This window comes from Haliotis cracherodii, unplaced genomic scaffold (genome assembly GCF_022045235.1).
Source record: "Haliotis cracherodii isolate W230 unplaced genomic scaffold, xgHalCrac1.p SCAF_4, whole genome shotgun sequence".
NCBI lineage: Eukaryota > Metazoa > Mollusca > Gastropoda > Lepetellida > Haliotidae > Haliotis > Haliotis cracherodii.
Window position 1 is genome coordinate 53370631 of NW_027266297.1, and position 22081 is coordinate 53392711.

At 40.4% G+C, this 22081-nt stretch overlaps 1 protein-coding gene across 1 annotated transcript in view; it reads right to left on the reverse strand.

Moving 5' to 3' along the window:
* The window catches only part of LOC139478663 (uncharacterized), a 40140-nt gene extending 24124 nt beyond the window's left edge, over window positions 1-16016 (reverse strand). The window contains exons 1-4 of the mRNA XM_071261227.1: window positions 15838-16016; window positions 4613-4958; window positions 3968-4151; window positions 1890-3594 (exon numbers count right to left, since the gene is read on the reverse strand). Coding sequence (XP_071117328.1) covers window positions 1890-3594; window positions 3968-4151; window positions 4613-4958; window positions 15838-15842 — 2240 coding nt within the window. The 5' untranslated portion in view covers window positions 15843-16016. The remainder of the gene's footprint in view (window positions 1-1889; window positions 3595-3967; window positions 4152-4612; window positions 4959-15837) is intronic.
* Between the last annotated feature and the right edge of the window lie 6065 nt (window positions 16017-22081).

A 22081-nucleotide genomic window follows, 5' to 3' on the forward strand; every position in this document is an offset into this window, starting at 1 on the left:
GAACATTCTTCCTTGTAACAGACGGGGCCAAGCCTCGCGGCCACACTGTAAGAAGACTGTGATACATTAGTTGGGGTATAATTAGAATCCCACATGGCTTATCCCATGTGTCGTTAGTGTGAGGGGTGGTGCCTTATACATACAGTATTAACATACAGCATTACAATGCAGAAAGCAAACGTTTAACTAAGGTGTATGTCAAGAGGGACAGTATTCTCTTCAACATATACTGAAATTTTAAAGTTATGTTTCCATTAATGTTGAGGATAATACTGTCCTTGACATACACAAATTTCATGTTGTAATGTTGATGATTAATGTCCCGAAGGCGTGCATCATAAAAGGAACCAGTCGAAGAATGTTTGTATAAATCAATTCATTTTTATTCTCATGCATTGAAAACACAATTTTTAAGGAAACTCCAGTATTCATTTGCTATAACTATTGCACATGAATATGAGGGTAGTGGGGGAAAGTGTAATCTAGACACAATTAAATGCCTTCTCATTTACCATTCATGCCAGAGAAATAAGCCAACACATTTCTTGCCTGTTGATTGGTAATCTATTTGCTACTGACAAGCAGATGATTAAAAAACTGATATTGGTTAGGAGAATCCTTGTTTAGGTCGTGAACTGTATACATTATCCCAGGAAATGACAGTGACCATAATCATTGTACCAGTAAGACATGGGATGCTTAGACATATGAATCAAAAAGTCAATGTCCACATCATTCTTGAGATTTACAATCTACCCGTGTGGCTTCATTCTGTGGAGTATTTTGACAAGGAAAAGATGGACACAAAAAACGTGTTAATCTTCGTCTAACTTAAGAGGAAGCAATAAAGGAATTCCCCGAGCAATTTAACTGGTATCTTGATATTCTGCACGGAAAATATGAAAGGGACAACAATACACAAAATACACAAGATGAAATGAGGATATTATCAATAAGATGACAGTGTTTCAGAACTTGAGGTTGTTGATGCAGATGTTGGTAGTAGCATTGACAGCACTGATAACACTGATAAGATTGAACCACATCCTAATGTTGGCCAATGTCCTCATTGCTACTCTAAAGCATCGGTTACCGAAAATAGGTGGTTGAGCAAAGGACAGTCCCCGACTAATGGCCCTTTGAGGAAGTCAATGTACTAGAAGTTTTGAAAAATGCTGAATGACAGATACTTTGCAAGTAAATCATTATGAGATATAGAAAGCTCACATTCTCTGCCAGGCAGACACAAGCGATGAAGTAGTGTGGGAGGGGGAACTGGAGACAGGAAAATAATGCCCAACTGTGTTTTTCATAATGTTCGTGGTTTATACCCAAACCCATCTGGTATGGGACACAAATGGCAGTAATAATTAGCTCATTCCAGATCGATTGCATACTCTGGTGTTTTCCCATTACTTCTTAGCTTGGAATATATGCTTGAAATGCAAAACTATTAAGTAGAGAGAAAGAGAAGAGAGAGAAACTGGACAGGGCTATCAGGACAGATTCGCACTATTTTCATCAGGGGGAAAGCCCCAATCTGTACCCTGACACATGAACTCTGACCCTGTCATTCAAATGCTCAACAATTGTTAACATTCAAAGAGAACATTTGAAATATTTATCAACGCTACAAAACTGTGTTTGCTTTCAACAAAACATTCCATGTTTTTTCATACTGTCACCCATGTGTGACAAATCAGAATCCAGATTAGTTTGTTAAACGAGCTAGAAGCTTTCCCATGTCTCAAGTGGAGAGGTGACTGGTTTGAAATTGCCACTCCGTATTTGTGAGGTCTCGTAAAATCTCGCTCTATTTATAGTTTACGTTTGCCAACTAAAAACAAATAACAGCTGGAAGAAAAAGGATATATGTTACTGAAACCTACCTGATGCGATCTCCAAGAACAGTCCAAATCTTCCCACACTTCTTGCATCTCATTCTTGAAGATTTGACTTCCCGTCTGCTTAGTTTTCTACCCTTTTCTTTCAAATCAAGCGTTTGATCTCTCCACATCTCACATATTGGCACAAATGAGGACAATTCCTTCACTTCAGGTGTAGCATCCTCAATGATTGGTATATCCTTCATCAGGGTAAGCATTGTCTCTGCTGTCTCAACGTCCATTAAATACAGGTAGTGAAGGATGGATCTTCTTTTCAAATCCAGAGCATGTGGATCTAGCTGTCTGAGGTAGGTGTTAACAAGAGTCTTCAGCAGTACAACTTTCTTACTGTGTGCTGCAACGAGCAATGGGGTCCTACCAGAAACATCCTTCACATTTGGCACAGTTCGTTCATTTTCAAGAAGTACCTTCACAGAGTTGACTTGTCCTGACATGCATGCATAATGAAGAGCAGTTGAACCTCTCCAATCAACATCGTTTGGATTAGCACTGCTAGCTAAAAGGAAATGTATACATTCAGTATGTCCCATCTGTGCTGCCTCATGTAAAGGGGTTCTTCCCATTATGTCTGGATGCTTCAAATTAGTACCCTGTTCCGCTAGCCATTTTAAAGCTCCAATGTCTCCAACACGAGTAGCCTGAGATACAAACCTGACAAGTACCTTTGCCTCTATTTTCAAACATGGCATAAGCGCTACCGAAAGTTCAGGGTGAACAGAGAAGTTTTGTTCAATTTCACATATGATCATTTGCTTGGTCCTGGCATCAAGAAAGAAGAGGTCCCTGGCTTGAACAATTGTCTGAAGAACAGATGTTCGTTTCCACTGGACTGCTAGTCGGATTCCTTTTACAAAATCGTCATCAGACATTTCATCATAATATAACAGAGAAAGTACAGATGCATTACCATGCTGGCAGGCATAGTGAAATGGGAGATGTCCATCTTTGTCTTTTTCTTTTGGATCATGTCCCTGTGTTGTGTTCTCGTTCACGACGTCTTGGTCGTACTGGTTTCTGACATCAGACTCTGTGGTATCATCCCCATCTCCCTTGCGAAGCAACAACTCAACTAGGTCCTTCTCTCCAACTTCAGCAGCCAGGTGTAAGGGTGGAAGGTAAAACACTGAGTCGAAAACCTTCACAAGCTTGCAGAGATCACGCGCAAATTCCAGTTTCCTGTACTGAAGGGAATAACAAGTCAGATGAAGGATCAACTTGTCATCCAAGAGACTTAGATCTGTCCTCCTAATGACTTCATCTAGTGACCTATTTCCGAGAGTGAAAAGTATCCAGTAACAGCTGAGTCCTTGAATATCCTGACACTGTAAATCAGGTCCAAGTTGGAGAAGGTAGCAAACCACATCAAATTTGGCATCAAGACGCCCATCTTCATTACTTTGTCTCTTCTCAAACCCCGATTCTTCAAACTTTCCAAACGTCAATGCACAATGAAGGGGTGTTCTCTTGTTGATGTCTTTCATGTACAGTATTTCCCTTCCGAAACGACCAATCAGAAGCTCACACACGGCCACGTGGCCATTCTGTGCTGCATAGTGTAGAGGATTCGCAGCTCTACTGTCTCTGAAATGTTGTAGTTCGGTTTCTGGTGGGATCGTCTCCAGAAGCTCTGCAAGCTCTCTTTCCTTGCCCAGCGCAGCATACTCGTTCAGTGCATAGACTGACACATCTACAACAAAACAAAACACTGACGTCAAAGAACAGTTTATGAAATGTATTTTTTATATTATATGAATACTTTGATAATAGGTAACTAGGTAACTAGGTGCAGCCGTCCATTAAACGAAGCCATCCTTTTTTAAATATTTGTTCAATGTTCATGGGTTTTAACTTCTTTCAACTCCTCATCCAACAAAATGTCTTGTGATAAACAAATTCATAATCGGTGAACAGTCTGCATAAGGTCAACAAATCCCCACATACCTCCCTCAGGCTGTCATTGCTAACGATTCAGTTAAAACATGATAATTTTCACATCCCAAAATGTAATCAATGGTTCACATACTGTCGGTCATATTGACTTACGGCACAACTATGCTTACCATCACTTTCTGCCCTGGCTGATGTGATGCTCCAAGGTACATAATCGAAGCCGGAGATGGTGGGAGCGCTGAGAGCGTCCTGGAGGGTGTCAGGGATCCAGTGACTTAGTCCGCTGTCCTCGTACAGGAACACCATCCCACAGCACATGGATGTATAGCGACGTCCGTCCTTCTCGAAAGTCAACTGTAATGTATCACAAGCTATGCAGTCAGCAATATTACAACTAAATCTCAAGTAAATAATCGATTATTGATCGGAATAACCAGTGGTTGATAATATGAGCAAAGGTTCGTACCTTCAAAGTGCAGTGATACACAATCATACAAAACACTACAACCACTCAATCCTTTCCTAATACTGTAGGTTCCAGGCACGTATGTCGTCACAAAATCTCAATCATGGGATAATATCTGTAATATTGACAGTTTTGGAAAACTAATTGTTGCTGCAATTCAATTATGAATATGAGATATTTATGTCATATTGTCGAAATGTGAAAAAGATACCGATAAGGCACATTTACCATATTTTATCATATTATTAAACGATATTCAGAAGATAGATATGTGAATCTAGCCATAACTCAAAATGTTAAACATGTAACAGAGAGATGGTTCATAGGTACATTTCTTGATTAGTGTCACCTTTTTGTACTGTACGTTCTGATATCGAAAGGCAGGGTTTTGAACTTTAGAGGGTGGCCTTGGTAGGATGTCAAACAAACGTAGAATTCTCTCCCTGGATCGCACCACCTCTTTGTTCTTCCGCAGGAAAATAAATCCCTTTTCGTAGCACGGTGCAAAGGTCCTGTATATGAGCTTGCGGATCTCGAGCAAACTGGACTTGGAACTTAGATAAAGGGAACAGCTTCGCAGGCATGGATGTTCTCTACTGACCGCCTGGAACTTGACCAGGATGTCCGGGGCCTTCTCCCTCGGTACACTTGGGGCAGAGGAAAACACATATTGGTCCCCGCTTCTCTCTGTAGCCCTGGAAACAGAAGGGAACATGTAACTGCACATTTCTACCATTTTAAAGATCAACCGATCGTCGTTGTCCCTTTGCTGAAGTTGCATCTTTATTGACACACTTCGTAACTGTTACTGTGTTCGTGTCATAGCATCTGAATCAATTATTCTTGTATAAAGAAAGGCTGCACACATTGTACCCATCTGAGGAATCGAACTCAGATCTTCGACACAATGAGCAAACCTCCAGGTTACCCTGCCACATTTGCTTCTTTGAAATAACTGTTGGAACTAATGCATATTTGTGTTGAAGACATGTAACATGGCAACAGTTACGTTAAGTCTCATTGATATTTGATAAGGGGCTCAGACGTTCCTACTGCCACAGCTCTATATAAGCAGCTACAGTTGCTCACAAAACCTAATCCGCTTATCTATAGTGACCCTACAACCAATATGGTCAATAGAGTATTATAGGTGTTTAAGTGGCAACATGTAGGTACCTCCTTGAATGCTATAATGGGCTTAGTTATAAATATATATTCAATAACTATTTACTCACGCCCACAAGGTCACATTCAAACCATGGAATATTATCACATAGTGAGCTTTTGCAGCACGTCAGCTGAAACTGATATCACTTCATGGTATTGGCAGATTATTGTATACCACAAGATGTTTATTATCAATCCTTTAATTGATACAGCTGATTTGGGGGAAATTGTTTAATAAGGCCACGAAAACTTACTTGGTTTGTATATACAGTGAATCATTTAAGGAGAGGAAAGACGACTAGACGTGAATGAATATGTTTATATTCCTATGTAGATTCAGCCAATATATTAAAACCGATATCATATATTATTGAATCGTACTTATGTTTTACAATATAGAATTACATTACAACAGATACTATTAAAGCATATGTTATAATTCTATCACATTTTACGACAATTAGAAGTAATATTATAACACACTATTTTGGTATAATATATTATGCCACTATCAAAGGTGAGGTGAAATGGGGTTTAACGTCGCGTCCAAGATTATTGCACTCATATAGCGACGTGCATGCACGTGCGTGTGTCGCAGTTTAACACGATTACCCCACTCAGACACAGTGTACTGACTCCGAGCCGACCAATCCTTGTTTTACCCCCTTAATGTCGAGCGCCAGACAGGGTTACAACAAGTAGAATCTTTTAACGTCTTTTGGTAGTACGCGGCCGGGGATCGAACCAAGGACCTTTCCTTCTTCGGGCGAACGCTGTACCACCAGGCCACGGAGGCTGTCTCCACTATTATAGACGATACCACACACTATTAATACGTCTGTAACATTATATACTGTTTATAATTTGTTATATATCTTTTAATACTGTTTTTGCACGCTTAAAGCATATAGTTTTGACTATCAGAATGTAATTATACACTATTAATGCATCTCTGTTATGCGAGATATCATTTTCCTCTTGAAACTGATATGGCACATTATATCGGTATGTTTTGAACACTATTAGAACTGATTTTATACAGCATCTGCTGTGGGACTATCAAAACTACTATCAAGTAAATACAAAAACCGCTATTACTAGTATTATTATAAGGTTATCGATTCCGATTCTAGTTCTTATGACCTTTGAACAATTCTTCAATGAGCATATCTCATCGCAAATATTTTCTTTGTAACTCATCATGTAAAATCCATATAACGACTGACAAGTGACTAAAACTACCCTCTTCTTTCATACGCACATGAGAAACTCAGACGTGACATGCAGAGCGGAAAGTGACACCGGCGGAAGCGAGAAACAAAGTGTCGGTTATCGACCGTATCTGTGTCAGTAGAGCCCCCATTCCGGAATAGTGACAAATCTGTACACACACTGTGCATTACTTCAATGTCAGATAGTTCACGCATTCACAAGAATTATGTAACCGACTTTGGATAAATTCATAAATACGGAAACAAACAATCACTAGGTGTTGTTGTCCACTGATGTTGATTGAGGACATTTGTGAGTTTACAAACTCGTTTTAAACAGAGCGACGACCTATTGCGCGCCGTAAATATAAGACATGAATGTATGTTTTGGTGTTTAGCCTGAATCCATGGAGAAGCTATGCAGCTGCTATCGTCAGCAAATAGCAACCACTGAAATATTTTTATTAGGGAATCCGATTTTCAACAACCGCCTGAAGCCACTGAAAACGTCTTTGTGACTGACGACGGCCCCAACACATTGTGTTGTAATCTCCAAGGTCTTGTGTACAAGCGTCAACGCCCTAGCAGTACAGCAGATAGATTTTATACATATTCAGAGGACAATGACGTACACTCAACAAATATTAACAAAGAGGTTACATGTTTGTTGAGAGTCAGTGAAATGTGTCTGCAATGAGACAGCGTTTTATCCACCCCGAGATGAGACTGGTGAGATGAGAGCTGAAAATAGCACTGACTCATCAACATACGTTCTTGTTTACATGTCCCTGCTCATGTTGACGTGTGTGTGGCGTCACATTGCGGATCGCCATGGATCGGAAAATGGAATATGACTTGAACATGTAATTATATGTTCTTTGAATGTGTTGTCAAAGCCAAGGAGGTATTTGAATAAAAAAAAAATAGAATACATAAAACATACTTCATAGGGATAACATGAAATTCAGTATACTCCTAGTAGGTGTACCTTATACCTATTGATACAAGCACTCAGTCATGCATTATCTGTGAAAAAAATGGGGTAATTTAGTGAGTGAGGGAGGGAGTGAGTGAGTGAGGGAGGGAGGGAGGGAGCGAGCGAGGGAGGGAGCGAGCGAGGGAGGGAGCGATCGAGTGCTCGCGAGTGGGTGTGTCTTTTTCCACCGATTGACTACACAGCTCAGGTATTCAAAAGAGATATTTAATCTATACATTGTTTAAGATATACAAATAAACACTCACATTAATCTTACATGTTTTCGATAGCACTTAAAATCGTTTTCCGTGAAAAATGTAATGTCATGAACCAACACCTAACATTCGACATGAATAAAAAGCTGTGCTTATTATATGGCCTGTGATTCAACCTTTTACAATGTCATTCCTGCTCTTTGAAGGTGCACATCGCTCACTGAGATTTGTTTGCTTTGTTCTACAGGGATGAAATGACTTCCGCCCAAGGCTAGCATCAACACATGTCCCTCGCCGATACATTACCATGCAGCTAGGACAACATTTACTCCGCACTTCCCCAGCTAGGACAACATTTACTCCGCATCTCCCCGGCTAGAACAACATTTACGCCGCATATCCCCGGCTAGAACAACATTTACTCCACATTTCCCCAGCTGGGACAACATTTACTCCACATTTCCCCGGCTAGGACAACATTTACTCCACATCTCCCCAGCTAGGACAACATTTACTCCACATCTCCCCAGCTAGGACAACATTTACTCCACATCTCCCCAGCTAGGACAACATTTACTCCAAATTTTCCCGGCTAGGACAACATTTACTCCACATCTCCCCAGCTAGGACAACATTTACTCCACATTTCCCCAGCTAGGACAACATTTACTCCGCATCTCCCCGGCTAGGACAGCATTTACTCCGCACTTCCCCAGCTAGGACAACATTTACTCCGCATTTCCCCGGCTAGGACAACATTTACTCCACATTTCCCCAGCTAGGACAACATTTACTCCGCACTTCCCCAGCTAGGACAACATTTACTCCGCATTTCCCCAGTTAGGACAACATTTACTCCGCACTTCCCCAGCTAGGACAACATTTACTCCACATTTCCCCAGCTAGAACAACATTTACTCCACATTTCCCCAGCTAGAACAACATTTACTCCGTAAATATCCGCGTATGTTTGCCGTGAAAGTGGTGTGAGATTCCTTCAAAGAGACACGAGCGTGCTATAATCGGATTATTCAGACACCGTTACCACGAATGGAATAACTGACTTTCTGCATAGCCGGCATACAGTAGCGTACATTATGCTGTATGGGTTTCTCGAGGTTAGGGAACAGACACCAATCATTATCATGTTGAGTTCATTAAGAACTGACTTTTCCTTTGTGCGAGATCTTTAAGCATGAACCTTCAATGAGTGAGGGCCGAACTGTATGAACGTCGGAGCTTGCGATAAACTGAAGGCCGATTCGTATCCTATATTATTCGTATATATATTACTATTTTATACATTGAAGGATGTATACACAATTTATTGTAGTACGTGTGACTTTATGTTTATACTGACAGCCATTAACAACCCGGTTGTATCGTGGAATACAATTATAGTTCCTCAAATGGACATGAGCGTATGTATGCTCAAATTGCTCTACAATAACATCTTTTGTATTTCGGTTACAACACATAGATTTAAATAATATCATCATTCACATTTAAATGAGAAAAGTCTGTTTAGAGCTACCTCAGTAAGTCGGTCACAGAGGCAGTGCGTCAAAATACATTTACATCAAGTGCAGGCCGTCACAACAGCCGACACGATCAACGTGACGGGAGATATTTCAGAAGTTGTTGCGGTTACATGTGTTTGTCATCATTGATCAATTGGCCGATCATTGAAAGGTGATTGTAAAGATGTGTTAAATAAATACTAAGGTAAATTCATAGATTGCTGTTGACTGTCACTGTCAGTGTAAACACGGATCGAGTCGACAGTTGTGTGAGCGTGTATTTCTTCGTTTTGTTCACTAGGATAAGTCGTAGCGAGGACATCGGGCACGGGCATGCATCAAACTCTCTGACTATTCCCAATGTATGCTAAAACGCTGAGTTCAAGATTAAAGTGTCCAAATAATCAAAAACAGAAACGGAAAACAGACGTTGTCCGTCAGTGTTTACGTCATTTCAAGAAAAACATCTTGTAAAAAAACTATTGACGTCAAAATGTGTCGTTCATTCGCTTATGGACGTCACAGTCGCGGTCATGAGGTCTCTCGTCTGACTTTTCCCAATGTATGCTAAAACGCTGAATTCAAGATTAAAGTGTCTAAATGATCAAACACAGAAACGGAAAACCGAAAAGGTGGGTCAATGTTAACGTCATATCAAGAACACAATCTCGTAAAAAAAGTATTAACGTCAACACGTGTCGTCCATTCGCTTATGAACGTCATTTTAAACTGCTGTCATGTGGTCGGCCTCTCACCTCACTTTTCCCAATGAATGCTAAATCGCTGAGGTCAAGATTAAATTGTCTAAATGATCAGAAACAGAAGCGGTTAAACCGAAATATTGGGTCACATTTAAAAAAATTGTTTTGATAATTTTAAATCGTAAAACAGTCACATAGACACTTGAGCCCGGGTCAAAGTGCATATTCCGTGTGTAGTACCAATACCTCTACAGAGAGAGGGCGATCGTTGATGTGTCTTTGTCTGTTAGGATAACATTCCCAAATCTTCCATAAAAATACCTCCCCGGTGGTTATGCAACTACCCATTGGGGATATCGAGTAGACGTGGTCCCCAGTCACCTCCTTCGTGACCAACTCGTGTTATTCCGGGACAGACGGAAAAGGACGAGGGGTGACGAATGCAGTAACCTGTGCTTGTCGTGCGAGTCGTACAATGGATCGGGTGATCAGAGTCTATGGACTGGTTAGATGTTAGTATGTTCCGATAGTGTGGAACGTTGATCAAGGTGTCCGTCACTGGTGTGTCTGGTCCGGGCTAGATTATTTACTGGTCGCCATGGTACAGCTGGAATGTTACCGAGTGGCGTTAAACAACATTCACACACTCATCTACTGTCGCAAAATTTCTTCAGTATATATTTATTTTATATCAGCGAGCTTCTTGAAGAGTACGTGCCTGGGAGATCTCTCAGATCAAACTGCCAGTCCCTACTCTCTGTGCCTAGTGTTAGAACGGCGACTTTTGGAGGTCGGAGTTTCGCCAAAGTTGCCCCTGAGCTATGGAATAGGCTGCCATTGGATATCAGGAACATTGACAGTCCTACTTTGTTCCGATCAAGACTCAAAACCTATCTTTTCACCAAATCTTTCTTGGACCATGAGGCTTTGTGTTTTCCTAGCTGTGTAATGTCTCTTTTTTTTGGTAGACTCAAATGAAGCGCTTTTGAGCAGTTCTTCGAACTGGATACCAGCGCTTTATAAATCTGTAGTTATTATTATTTTAAAGTCTTGTCGCCATGTTGTCTTCAGTGTAATCTATCCCTCCTTTTTATTCCTACTTTTGTTTCTGCTCACACACAGCAACAAAAACTACCAAGTGAGCATCTAACAATAGGTTATTCAAACCCATCCAAGTCATCATAACGTTGCCAACGGCAATCAATGTCGCCATTCATAGCTCTCGTGTTGTCATTCACAAAACGAGAGGCTGAATGAAAGAAATTGAACTTAAAATATACAGCAACGATTGAAATTGACATTTGGAAAATAATTGTTATTTGATTTGCAAATTCAGGGTGCGGTAATCAATAGACACGGAAGAAATGTATAGTTGACAGTTTTCAATTCAGTCGGAAGACCTCGGGCTTTTCCGCAAGCCACAAGCCATGTTGCATAAATAATTACCGTTGACCAGTAACTACCGGGTTAAGATACAATCAATCATAAGCAGGCTAACCTTGACCCAGATATGTATGTTAATGATACTCCTAACAACGTTATTATGTAAATCCAATATGACGTCATAATTATTTGAACAGCTCTGTTGTTTTATTTTCTAAAAACGACACTGTTTAAAGTTTAGATGGAATTCGTTCGTTATGGCTTCAAATTTCTATTAACATTTTCAAACATGATAAATAATGTGTCTGTAGAAACATTATCGGTCGGGAAATTGAAAGCTTTAAGATTTAAGAAAAACTTTATATGGGGTATACGGTAATCACTCAATGGCACAATGCCAGATAAGATCGACATTCCGAGCATTTAACGTGTCCTAATTACACTGATAGATCCATCCATTTATATATATTATTACTTTTTAATATATACAATTGTGAGTTGGATTATATGGTATTTCTTCGATATGGTATTTACATTATGTCTATTCCCGCGTTTCTATACACGTGCAGTAATAATATATCCATTACGGTATTGTAAGTGAATGACAACCATTCGAAGCATTCAACTTAAGCTGACGCTGACAGGTTACAATTATGTTTGTTAATAACCTTTGAAGTGCGTACTCCCTGAGCCCTGCATTTCACTGATGTGTTCATAACAGTCTTCCATTACCCGATCTGATACATACTGCTGTCTCATGACCCGTCAAACAAACTTGCAACAAATGGAACTTAAGCCATGGTTAGATTTAATAGCAATGCCCCATAACGTGCTATCATCTCCATTGAAGCTGAACCTTTATAGTCGTGCATACATGTATGAGATTTGCTGGCCGACGGGAATATGACAGGGCCTCGTTACATCTTAGTGCCCGTGTCTTGGTGTGTTGGCCTCGGGGGTTAGTGGAGTCAGGTTATAGGGGAAGTTTATTTCAATGTAATGTTGTAGAGTAGAGTAGAGTAGAGTAATTGAGTCTTCTGTTATGCCGCCGTCAGCAATACTACAGCTGGGTCACAATCTATAAGGGTTAATTCCAGATCTGACGAAACAATGGTTGCTAACAACAGGCACACGTTGCCACGGTACAGTGATCACGGTGAGCCTGGGAGAGGATAGTGTTTATTACAGTCTCACCCTACACACATATAGCGTAGACACATATTTGAACAATAACATGTACAGGCCACCAATGGATTATGAGAGACTTAACCAACACACAAATCTAAATAAATAAATAAACTTTAAAATAATACATATAGACAACCATTTTCCTACAAAATAACACCAATAAACAGTTATATCTACATTCATCCACAGCATACTTGACAGTCACATTGTGGACACGGCTGTGGTCGCCGCGTGGGTACAATGTGTGAAGCCAGTTCTTGGTGCCGTCGCTCCAATACTACTACAAGCGGCGTAACACAACACCCACTCAAACATTATATTGTTTAAACCCAAACAGGTATAATTTGATATCTGGTGATCAATCATATCAATATCCCCATTCGTATCGAGATATGAATGTGGCTGGCACCATGTCAACGATGTTCATAAGGTTCATGTGGGATGTCCCAGGACGCACTTCAAAACAGATTCAGCTTTTTTCCGCATGTAAAGAATAAAAGGGGAAAGGGGTTTACGAGGTGCGCCATACACAGCCAGCCAGTGTATAGCAGATTAAGTATCCTGAGTCAAACACTGTATAATGTCCTACCCCCACACAGCGCATTCCACAACAATTATTTCAATTAACAGGATCAGTGTACGGACTGAAACTCAAAACGTCATCCTTGTTGGAAGTCATTTACGTTTAAAGTGTTTTAACGTGATGACCGAACACACAGTGATGACATCGGTGATGAAAACATGTTTTAACTTTCACTTTGATCTTGTAGATAACAACGACCTGTGGATCATCGTGGCCTATTTATTCTGGTATAAGGAGACATTAGTTGACAAAGTTGACATAGCTGCGATTGGCCATATTTCCTGCACACAATGAGCTAAACACTGCAACCCATCTTTGTACATTTCAAATGAAGGTTATTCGGTGCTAATCGATAACGATTTTAGCTATTAGGCTTTTGTCGTTTAACGAGGTCAGTGATTCTGTGCTAACTGGGGTTAGTGTATCATAGAAGGGAGACTACAGTTGGTATAACACGACACTAACCACACTGCTATTTTTGTATGGATTGTTAATGTAAATGTTGACATGATATTGACACAATCACTATACATATTACACTTGTCGGTTTCATATGTAGACGGAAGCAGTCAAATTGGTCGGTAAAAGCTTCGCTACTCAGATTTAATAACTCGGCGTATAAAGGACAGTGATAACGTTATTATCTGCTACATACCAAATTGCTTGATTGGCATGTGGTCAAAACATGGTGCTATATATCACGTATAAGCTGCCATTTCCGACTGACTGACAGGTCATGGTGATATTGACAGTACTGTCATGTTATCAATTCAAAATCCATCAGCTACGGATGAATTGCCAATTCCAACTTGCGGTTTTTATCTAATTTGCTGGTTACATAGTGTGCATTTAATGAGCGGCAGAATTGACAAATACGCATTAATACATCAGTGGTGTTCAATCACTGAATACAATTGCAGTCAATCGAAGTACAGGTTATTATGTCGTGGCACTGTCGTTATAAATCATGTAAGACGTCATTGTAACGTCGTAACGTCTTCAGTGAGGCATCAGTAACGCTAGGTGCATGTCAGATGTAGCTGTATGTGTGGTGATGATGGTTGTGGTGGCTGTAGTGCACACAATTACGAGGGTACAACTTAGTTTTGAGGGTAACTAGGGAAATACCGGGTGTTTATGATATATGGTTAATATTATTTATGGGTATGTGTGAGTATGGTTTTACGCCGCTTTTAGTAATATCCCACCAATATCACCAGAAATGGGCTTCACACATTGTAACCATGTCGGGATTCCAACCCGGGTCTTCGACGTGACGAGCGAACGCTTTGACCACTAAGCTACCCACCGCCTCCTATTATTTTTGGAATAAACCAATCCGATAAATTTCGTGTCACAAGACGATAAATATGCAAATAAAGTCACCTAGCAGGAACTATTTTTAAGTTCAATACATCGATGCAATGCCTTCTTTCTAATGAAACTATTGACCAACGCGGCTGTATGTCAGTTCACCAAAACACTGTATTCATACACGATTTCTAAAGCAATGGGTGAAATTACATCTGAAATATCGATTATTGTAAGAAGGAGATTATATGATAAAGATATTATCACCCTCGTGTGTTTCCGTATCGTAAAACTAATGTATAAGGAATAAGAAACTATGTTTAATGCTCGACTATGGCTGAAATAATACACTTTTTTTCCTATTAAATATTGATAATTACGACACGGAAACACACTCGGCTACTAATCCCTATTGCTCTATTGCTATAAAACAGGAAACATTACTCGATTACAACTTGTGTCAGTGGAAGAACTACGAGGTACATATGAGCAAACCAAAGTGGATGAAGTAGTAGTTTAGTCCAGACATGGATGTCAACATCGGCACAGCCTCCAGGCCGGGACACCTACTTTATGATAGCGACAAATGTGTGTATCTGAACCATACTGACGTCATCTCGTCAAGTTTGTAGATCAACTTGATAAGACATAAAAACAACTGGTCAAATAACATTGCTGAATCTTTTAAATAAAATACTTAAACTTGGTTGTTATGACAACGTCCATGTTTCCGCAACATATATCTGCAATTACTATATTGTGTTGGTATACTATATGAATAATTAGTGACTAGAACTCACGACAAACAGAATCGCTTCCCTATCGAATAAAGCCCCTTTCAACATGCCACTGTATAAAGCAGTTTATTGAGAGCCTTTTGTCGACATTAATGGTATTTTAACATAACACGGTTATATGCTGGTGTAAAGAAACAGGTTTACAGGCGTTTGTTGTCAAGTGTGACAAGCTTTTTCAGCAGGAAGACTGAGGGGTTATTCAACTTACAACTGTAAAATTTACATTTTATTTGAGCGTGTTGTTTACACCATTAAAACATACAGAGTGTGGTTATATTGGGAGCTTATGATTGCAACATCCGTTTTCTCATCGACAACATCTTTGTTAACATGTTTAAAGGATTAAGACACCTGCTTCAACACAGTGTTTGAGTATTTCAGTTTCATCTAGAGAATCAGATAGAGTAGACACACCAATACCCATACAGTATGTCTGTAAACAAAGTGTATGCTATGACATCCCATTGAGAAGTTGTACTTCCTCGTTGCAAACCACTTCCATACACAACGACATTCACTTACCCCATGATGTTACAATCGTCTGTGTCACATGAGATAACTCCCGGAGAACGACAGTCTGTCCATCAGCGATAGCGAGTCACTTTCACATGAGCAAAGGTATACCTATGTCCGATTGCATTACAGGTGCGTGAATCACCTGTCGTGAATCACATGACGCACGGACGCCTGTCCATCCACTCTTTACATCAATACACGAGCTAACTTCCTCCAAGTTTGACACCAGGCGTCGGAGCGTAACTACAGTAAACTGTCGTCTGCTACAGCTGGCTGTCGTCTGGTCTGTGAAGCAGACGACACTTCAGTTGCTGGTGTTTAGTCGTATCCAAGGCCGGCACGCAAGATTTAACACGCTGGAAACAAGATCAGTGTTTTGTTCTCCGTATATCACACGGGATATGAGTTCCCGAGGCATGTGTTGATGCTTTTTTGTGTGTGTCTTGTCATCTGTTGTCTTTCGCCATGACAATATGTCAATAATCACTACTCTCCTGAGAAAACACACCCTAGTAACACAACAAGCATTTGTTTGTGTCGCATCTGATTTATAATCTATTGCAAAAAACACAATGTGTCTCTTTGAAACGTTTAAACATATGCATAGATTCTTAGGAATTGGCATGATTTATGTCTTTAGCGGTGTGTGTCAATATGCATACTTGTATGCCAAGACCCGTGAAGATCCGGGGTAGAATAGGTCTTCAGCAGCCCATGCTTACCGTAAAAGGAGACTATGCTTGTAGTAGAAGGCGACTAACGGGATCGGGTAGTCAGGCTCTCTGACATCGTTGATGCATGTCATCCTTAGTTTTCAAATCTTGAATGAGTGAGTGAGTTGGGTTTAACGCCACTTTGAACAGCATTCCAGTTATATCACGGCGTTAAAGTCTAGAGGTTTATACCATTTAGCAGGTCTTTGATTGGTATGGTAAAACCATGGTGAGAATCGAACTCGGACCTATCCTCAGCCTTATTACCAGCAGTCGTAGACGAGGGAAGAAGGAAATTCAAGACCTAATGTTGAGAAAATAACTGTCTGCGTCTGTTTCTCTCCCAACCACGTCATTTTCCTATCCTGACAAGATACTGTCGTCGCGAAGATTTATCTAAACATAAACATATACAAACATAATATACCTAACGTGTGTGGGTCAATGTTGTTTAGTGCCGCACACACCAATTTTCCAGCGTATTATGGCGGCAAGTTAAGAATAGAGTCTAGACCAGGAAAACCAATGACTGAAAACACGAGCAACGATACACGCCATTGAGGCCGATCAGTTTCAATGTTCTCCTCGTGGCCAGGCTTCGGTCTGTTCAGATTACTATCCCGTCGACAACACCCCCCACCCCCCCCCACCCCCCCACCCCCCCCACCCACCCACCCACACACACACACACACACACACACACACACACACACACACACACACCCTCCCCTCCCTTTTTGTACTATAGTGTTTTAAGGAAAGATGCTACATCGCTTTTATGAAATATACTATATTGGTTTTAGGAAATATACTATATCGCTTTTAAGAACTATACTGTATTCAATTTGCATTTATAGCGACGGTGCACATATTGCCTTTCCCCAGCTAATTTGTTTGCATAATCAGCGTGATACTAAAATACTCTCATGCAGAGGACAACAGTTCATAAGGTCGGTTTCTAAATCGTAGGCTCAATATAATCTAGTTAACAATCTTATTACGAACAATGGGTCCGCCTCCTTGTTCTCATACAGTGTACAGAGATTTGGTATTAAGAACCCACATATATTTTACCCGCCTAAAAGCTGGATAACTTCCTCATAACGTTGATATTACATTTCCAGTCAAAGCAGCGGTTGTTGTTACCGTCTTATCTCCAAAATCTACAAAACCAATTTAACTTGCGTGTTATTTACACAATCTATATATCCTCATATATCCTTCCAACACGCTGTTGTGTTATGTTGGTATCAAAGTAACTAAATGAATAGTTTATATTTCATCATCACCATGTTTTGTAATGCATCATATTAATTCACATAGGTAATTACCATACATGAAGTAATATTATATATATATATAGGTAATTACTTCATATATGGTATATATATATATATATATATTGTGGTTATTGTATATTATTTGTCAGGTAAGGCTCTTTAGCATTTATTACATTGATATCTTTCTCTACAGATATGTTTTTTTCGGGAAACATTTTATTTTCACTTGTAAAAATAGTCTTATAGATAACTTGCTGAAAACCAAACAAATTGTCTATGAGAAGAGTTTTACAACAACAAAAAAAGGATGTGCAGAAATAAATATATGTTTGGAACGCATTTTCTCCTGTAAACAAATGGTCATCTTATTATAAAATCTTTATTTGAAAATGATGACCGGTTGACCTATTAGTCAACCCAATACGTCAGACATGTTTGGCGTTTTTCATCCTTAAATTTAAGAGGACGGCGTGATTTGCTCCTTCTCGCACTGTCCGGCCTTTGGTTGTCAATATAGATATACATATGATAAAGATGCCTTCAGGGCTCAGCAATGTCTGGTCACTGAGACATACCGATCTTTGAAATGAATCGGTTGTCAAATATTCCAAAGCAAAGTAGCATTGATACCAATGCCGTAAATTATTCATTGTGGCATTATTTCTTTATCAAACAATTAATAACGTGGAAGGAAACGGCATATTGAATAAATGCATTATTTTTTATTGAATAGTCACTAATGTGTATTGACAAAGGGCGAAACACCATGTGTGCTATCTTCCATACTACTGCAATCATTGCTGGTGGGTTTTGGTAGACAAGTATGTATTTGCGGAACGAGTTCTGTCAACAATGCGGTAAATCAAACAACCATTTGCCACATGGTAAAGAGAGTCGGAAATTAGATACGAGGTTAATTATCCCAACTAACGCTAACTATAGTAAATTATCTTGATTGCATCAGATCAGTCTCTGGAAACAACTATTCTCTTTTGTCATCTGTGGGCGTCAACGGAAATTCCCCTATTCGATTACACACAACACTTATAGTGTTATCTTGAGGAAATGGTTGCTGAGAATAATCATAAATCTCTAACAATATCAGTAAACGATATTGCAATAATACATGTATGCCTAATCATATCAATTACATCAATTTTAAGGTTTGAAAGGTTACAGAGGATCACGTGTTATAGGGTGGAGTAACCGGTTCACAGAGTTCTGTCCCTTAGCCGAGACAGGATTCCCTGATCGTGGGTTCAAATTGGTCATGTCTTATCACACGCATTCGCGGGGTGCTGTGCTGTGGTAAACGTATACTTTGTATGATGGGCGTCTTTCCTCCATAAGGTGGGGTGATGTGAAATTCGGTTTAACGTCGTGTTCAAGATTATTGCACTTATGTAGCGACGTGCGTGCACGTGTGGATGTGTGTGGCTGCTTGTACTAGTTCGGAATAATGCCGAGTTTATAGTACTAGCCCACTGGGATACCACGCCGCAGTTTAACATGAATACTCCACTCAGACACAATATACTAACCCCGAGTGAGTGAGTGAGTATGGATTTACGCCGCTTTTAGCAATATTCCAGCAATATCACGGCGGGGGACACCACAAATGGGCTTCACACATTGTACCCATGTCGGGAATCGAACCCGGGTCTTCGGCGTGACGAGCGAACGCTTTAACCACTAGGCTATCCGACCGCCCCATACTGACCCCGAGCTGACGAGTCCTTGTTTTAGCCCCTTAACGCGGAGCGCCAGACAGGGTAACAACAAGTACCATCTTTTAACGTCTTTTGGTATGACGCGGTCGGGTATCGAACCTACGACCTTCCCCTCTCCGGGGAGACGATCTATCCACCAGACCACAGAATCGGTCCTGTACTAAAGAGACAGGGCTGATATAACATAAATACTGTTCAACCAGGCGTAAACCCATCTAACCAAAGCTGAAAGGGGTGTGTAATATTATTCATGACGTCTTGGGTATTTAGGGGCGATTGCATTCGAGAAAAATCTCATAGTTCATGCTTGGATTGTTCAGTGCAATATGGAATCATCTTCCCGAGGCAAGGGAGTTAACTGACTACAAAAGTCCAGTTTCCACCCTAGCCGAACTAGGCTGGAATTATTGAGTTATATTTTGGCTGGACTAACGAGTCTATGAATAGTCCAATCAAATTCGCGTAACGAAATCAACATCCGGTTCGTAAACTGCCGTGCAGGTTTTGGTCGATTTGAGGATTTGCAAGGCATGTATACCGAGAACTTATCAACAGATACTTTACAAATCGTTTCATGTTTTTAATCAGTGTGCTAACGTAATTTCATGCAATTTTCGAAGTAAGATCCGCGTTGTTACAAAATAGATCTTGACTATCGATCCTATCGTCTTCGCAGGGCGCTGCCTTTTTATGCAAATGCATGTGATATCAGAGGTGGAATCTGATTGGTTTATTTGTTGTTTAGCGCCCCACTCAGCAATATTCCAGCTACATGACGGCGGTCTGTAAATAATTGAGTCTGGGCCAGACAATCCAGTGATTGACATCATGAGCATCGATCCACGCAATCGAGATGAATCAAATTGTTCAATAGGAGGGACATAGAAGAAGTATGATCCTTTTGTCTTAACGACAGACTCCACTCATCTGGACACTTCTTGACAAGTCTAGACTCCAAGTGAAAAATGAGCAATTTACGAGTTAACTGCTTGGAAATAGACTGCAAATGTATGTACATCAGAATATCTCTGCGCCCGATCATAAGGCATGGAAATGGACGCTATTATAATATCTGCATACAAGCAATGATGCATGGAGTATATAAATGAGGTCATCTCCCGCTGGAGAATACAATTAGGTTGCACGGAATTTACTCTGTCCCAGCTCCCCACTGGAACTACGTCACAGAACAAGCACTTGTCCGTATATCAGCACAGGGCTGGTTCACGAACCTGACTAGGGCAATTACATATTAGTAAGATATGTTGGGTTGAGGGCGTCTTTAGTAGTATTTCAGTTAAGTCATGGTAGAAAACCAAGAGAGACTCGAGTCGTAGACACTTTGGGGACTATTTGAGCACATATATGGTGCTGGCAGACCGAGAAGGATCCTTAACGTCACGAATCAGGGATTCGAGTAAACGAGCTCTGGATCCTGGCACGAGTAAGGGGAATAACCCCTACCGTATTACAGGTAATGCTATGCCTGCCATTTCTTAATGTGTAACAAACAAGCTGTGGTGTTTTAACATCACACTGTACCCATCATGTATAAGTTAACACATACTTCCCCAAACTGTACACATGGCTCACTGATCTGACGGGCAGAGGTCAGTATATACCCATGTTTGTTGGTGCCTAACATGAAACAAACAAGACACGGTTATTCGATGGTGATGTATTTAATATTGGTACCATAGTTTTGGACCTTAAGTTTGCAGTGTTTCGGCGACTATTTTCAGCATAGTAACGCTTTGAAAACGTTTGTATTTGTTTGGTCAAATCCAATTTTCAGGTTCGACCGGCTGCTTAGTACAGTTTTAACATGTAGCTTGGGTCTATCGCCCCAGGAGGTGTATCGGATGTGCATTAACATCGGCTTTTGAAAGCTCTCTTGACTTCAATGTACAATAAATAAGTAATGCGCTGACTGAATCGAGAAGCCAAGGATCACGCTTCCAGAGAGTGTTAATCAAATCATACTCAACCGACTTGTCATTGTGTGTTTTGGCTCGAGTGTCATTGCATACGCCAGTTTGATGAATGGACATCATATAGATCTGCAGGGTATTATCAGTTCCAGACATGTCATTGAAGATCTCCTGGCAAAGGGAAATTCTGTAAGTCGCTATTGGTTACGCGTCCATACAGTCATCAAAGGAGGAATTAACATGTAACTAAATATTGATAATTATAGTAATGAAATAGCATTTATCATTTGTGTATTAAGATGTGTGTGTGCGAGATTTCAGGGAAGTGCATCAGGCTCCGCGTACCGAGGCTCCAGTGTGGCTGAAGGTATTCCATCCGGGACAACTAGGTATGAACGGAGCCAGTCATGGATCCGCGCACGTGACACGACCGGTTGGCAATCAATTGAAAGAATATTGTGTGACTGGACGAGCTGTCTGTGTGACACTTGGCATAACTTCAAAACGATTGTGTATGTCACGTAGTTCAAAAGTTAAAATAGCACAAGTACATTGGCATACGGCGTTGTGTCCTGTCTTCCTCACAAAAGGAGGAA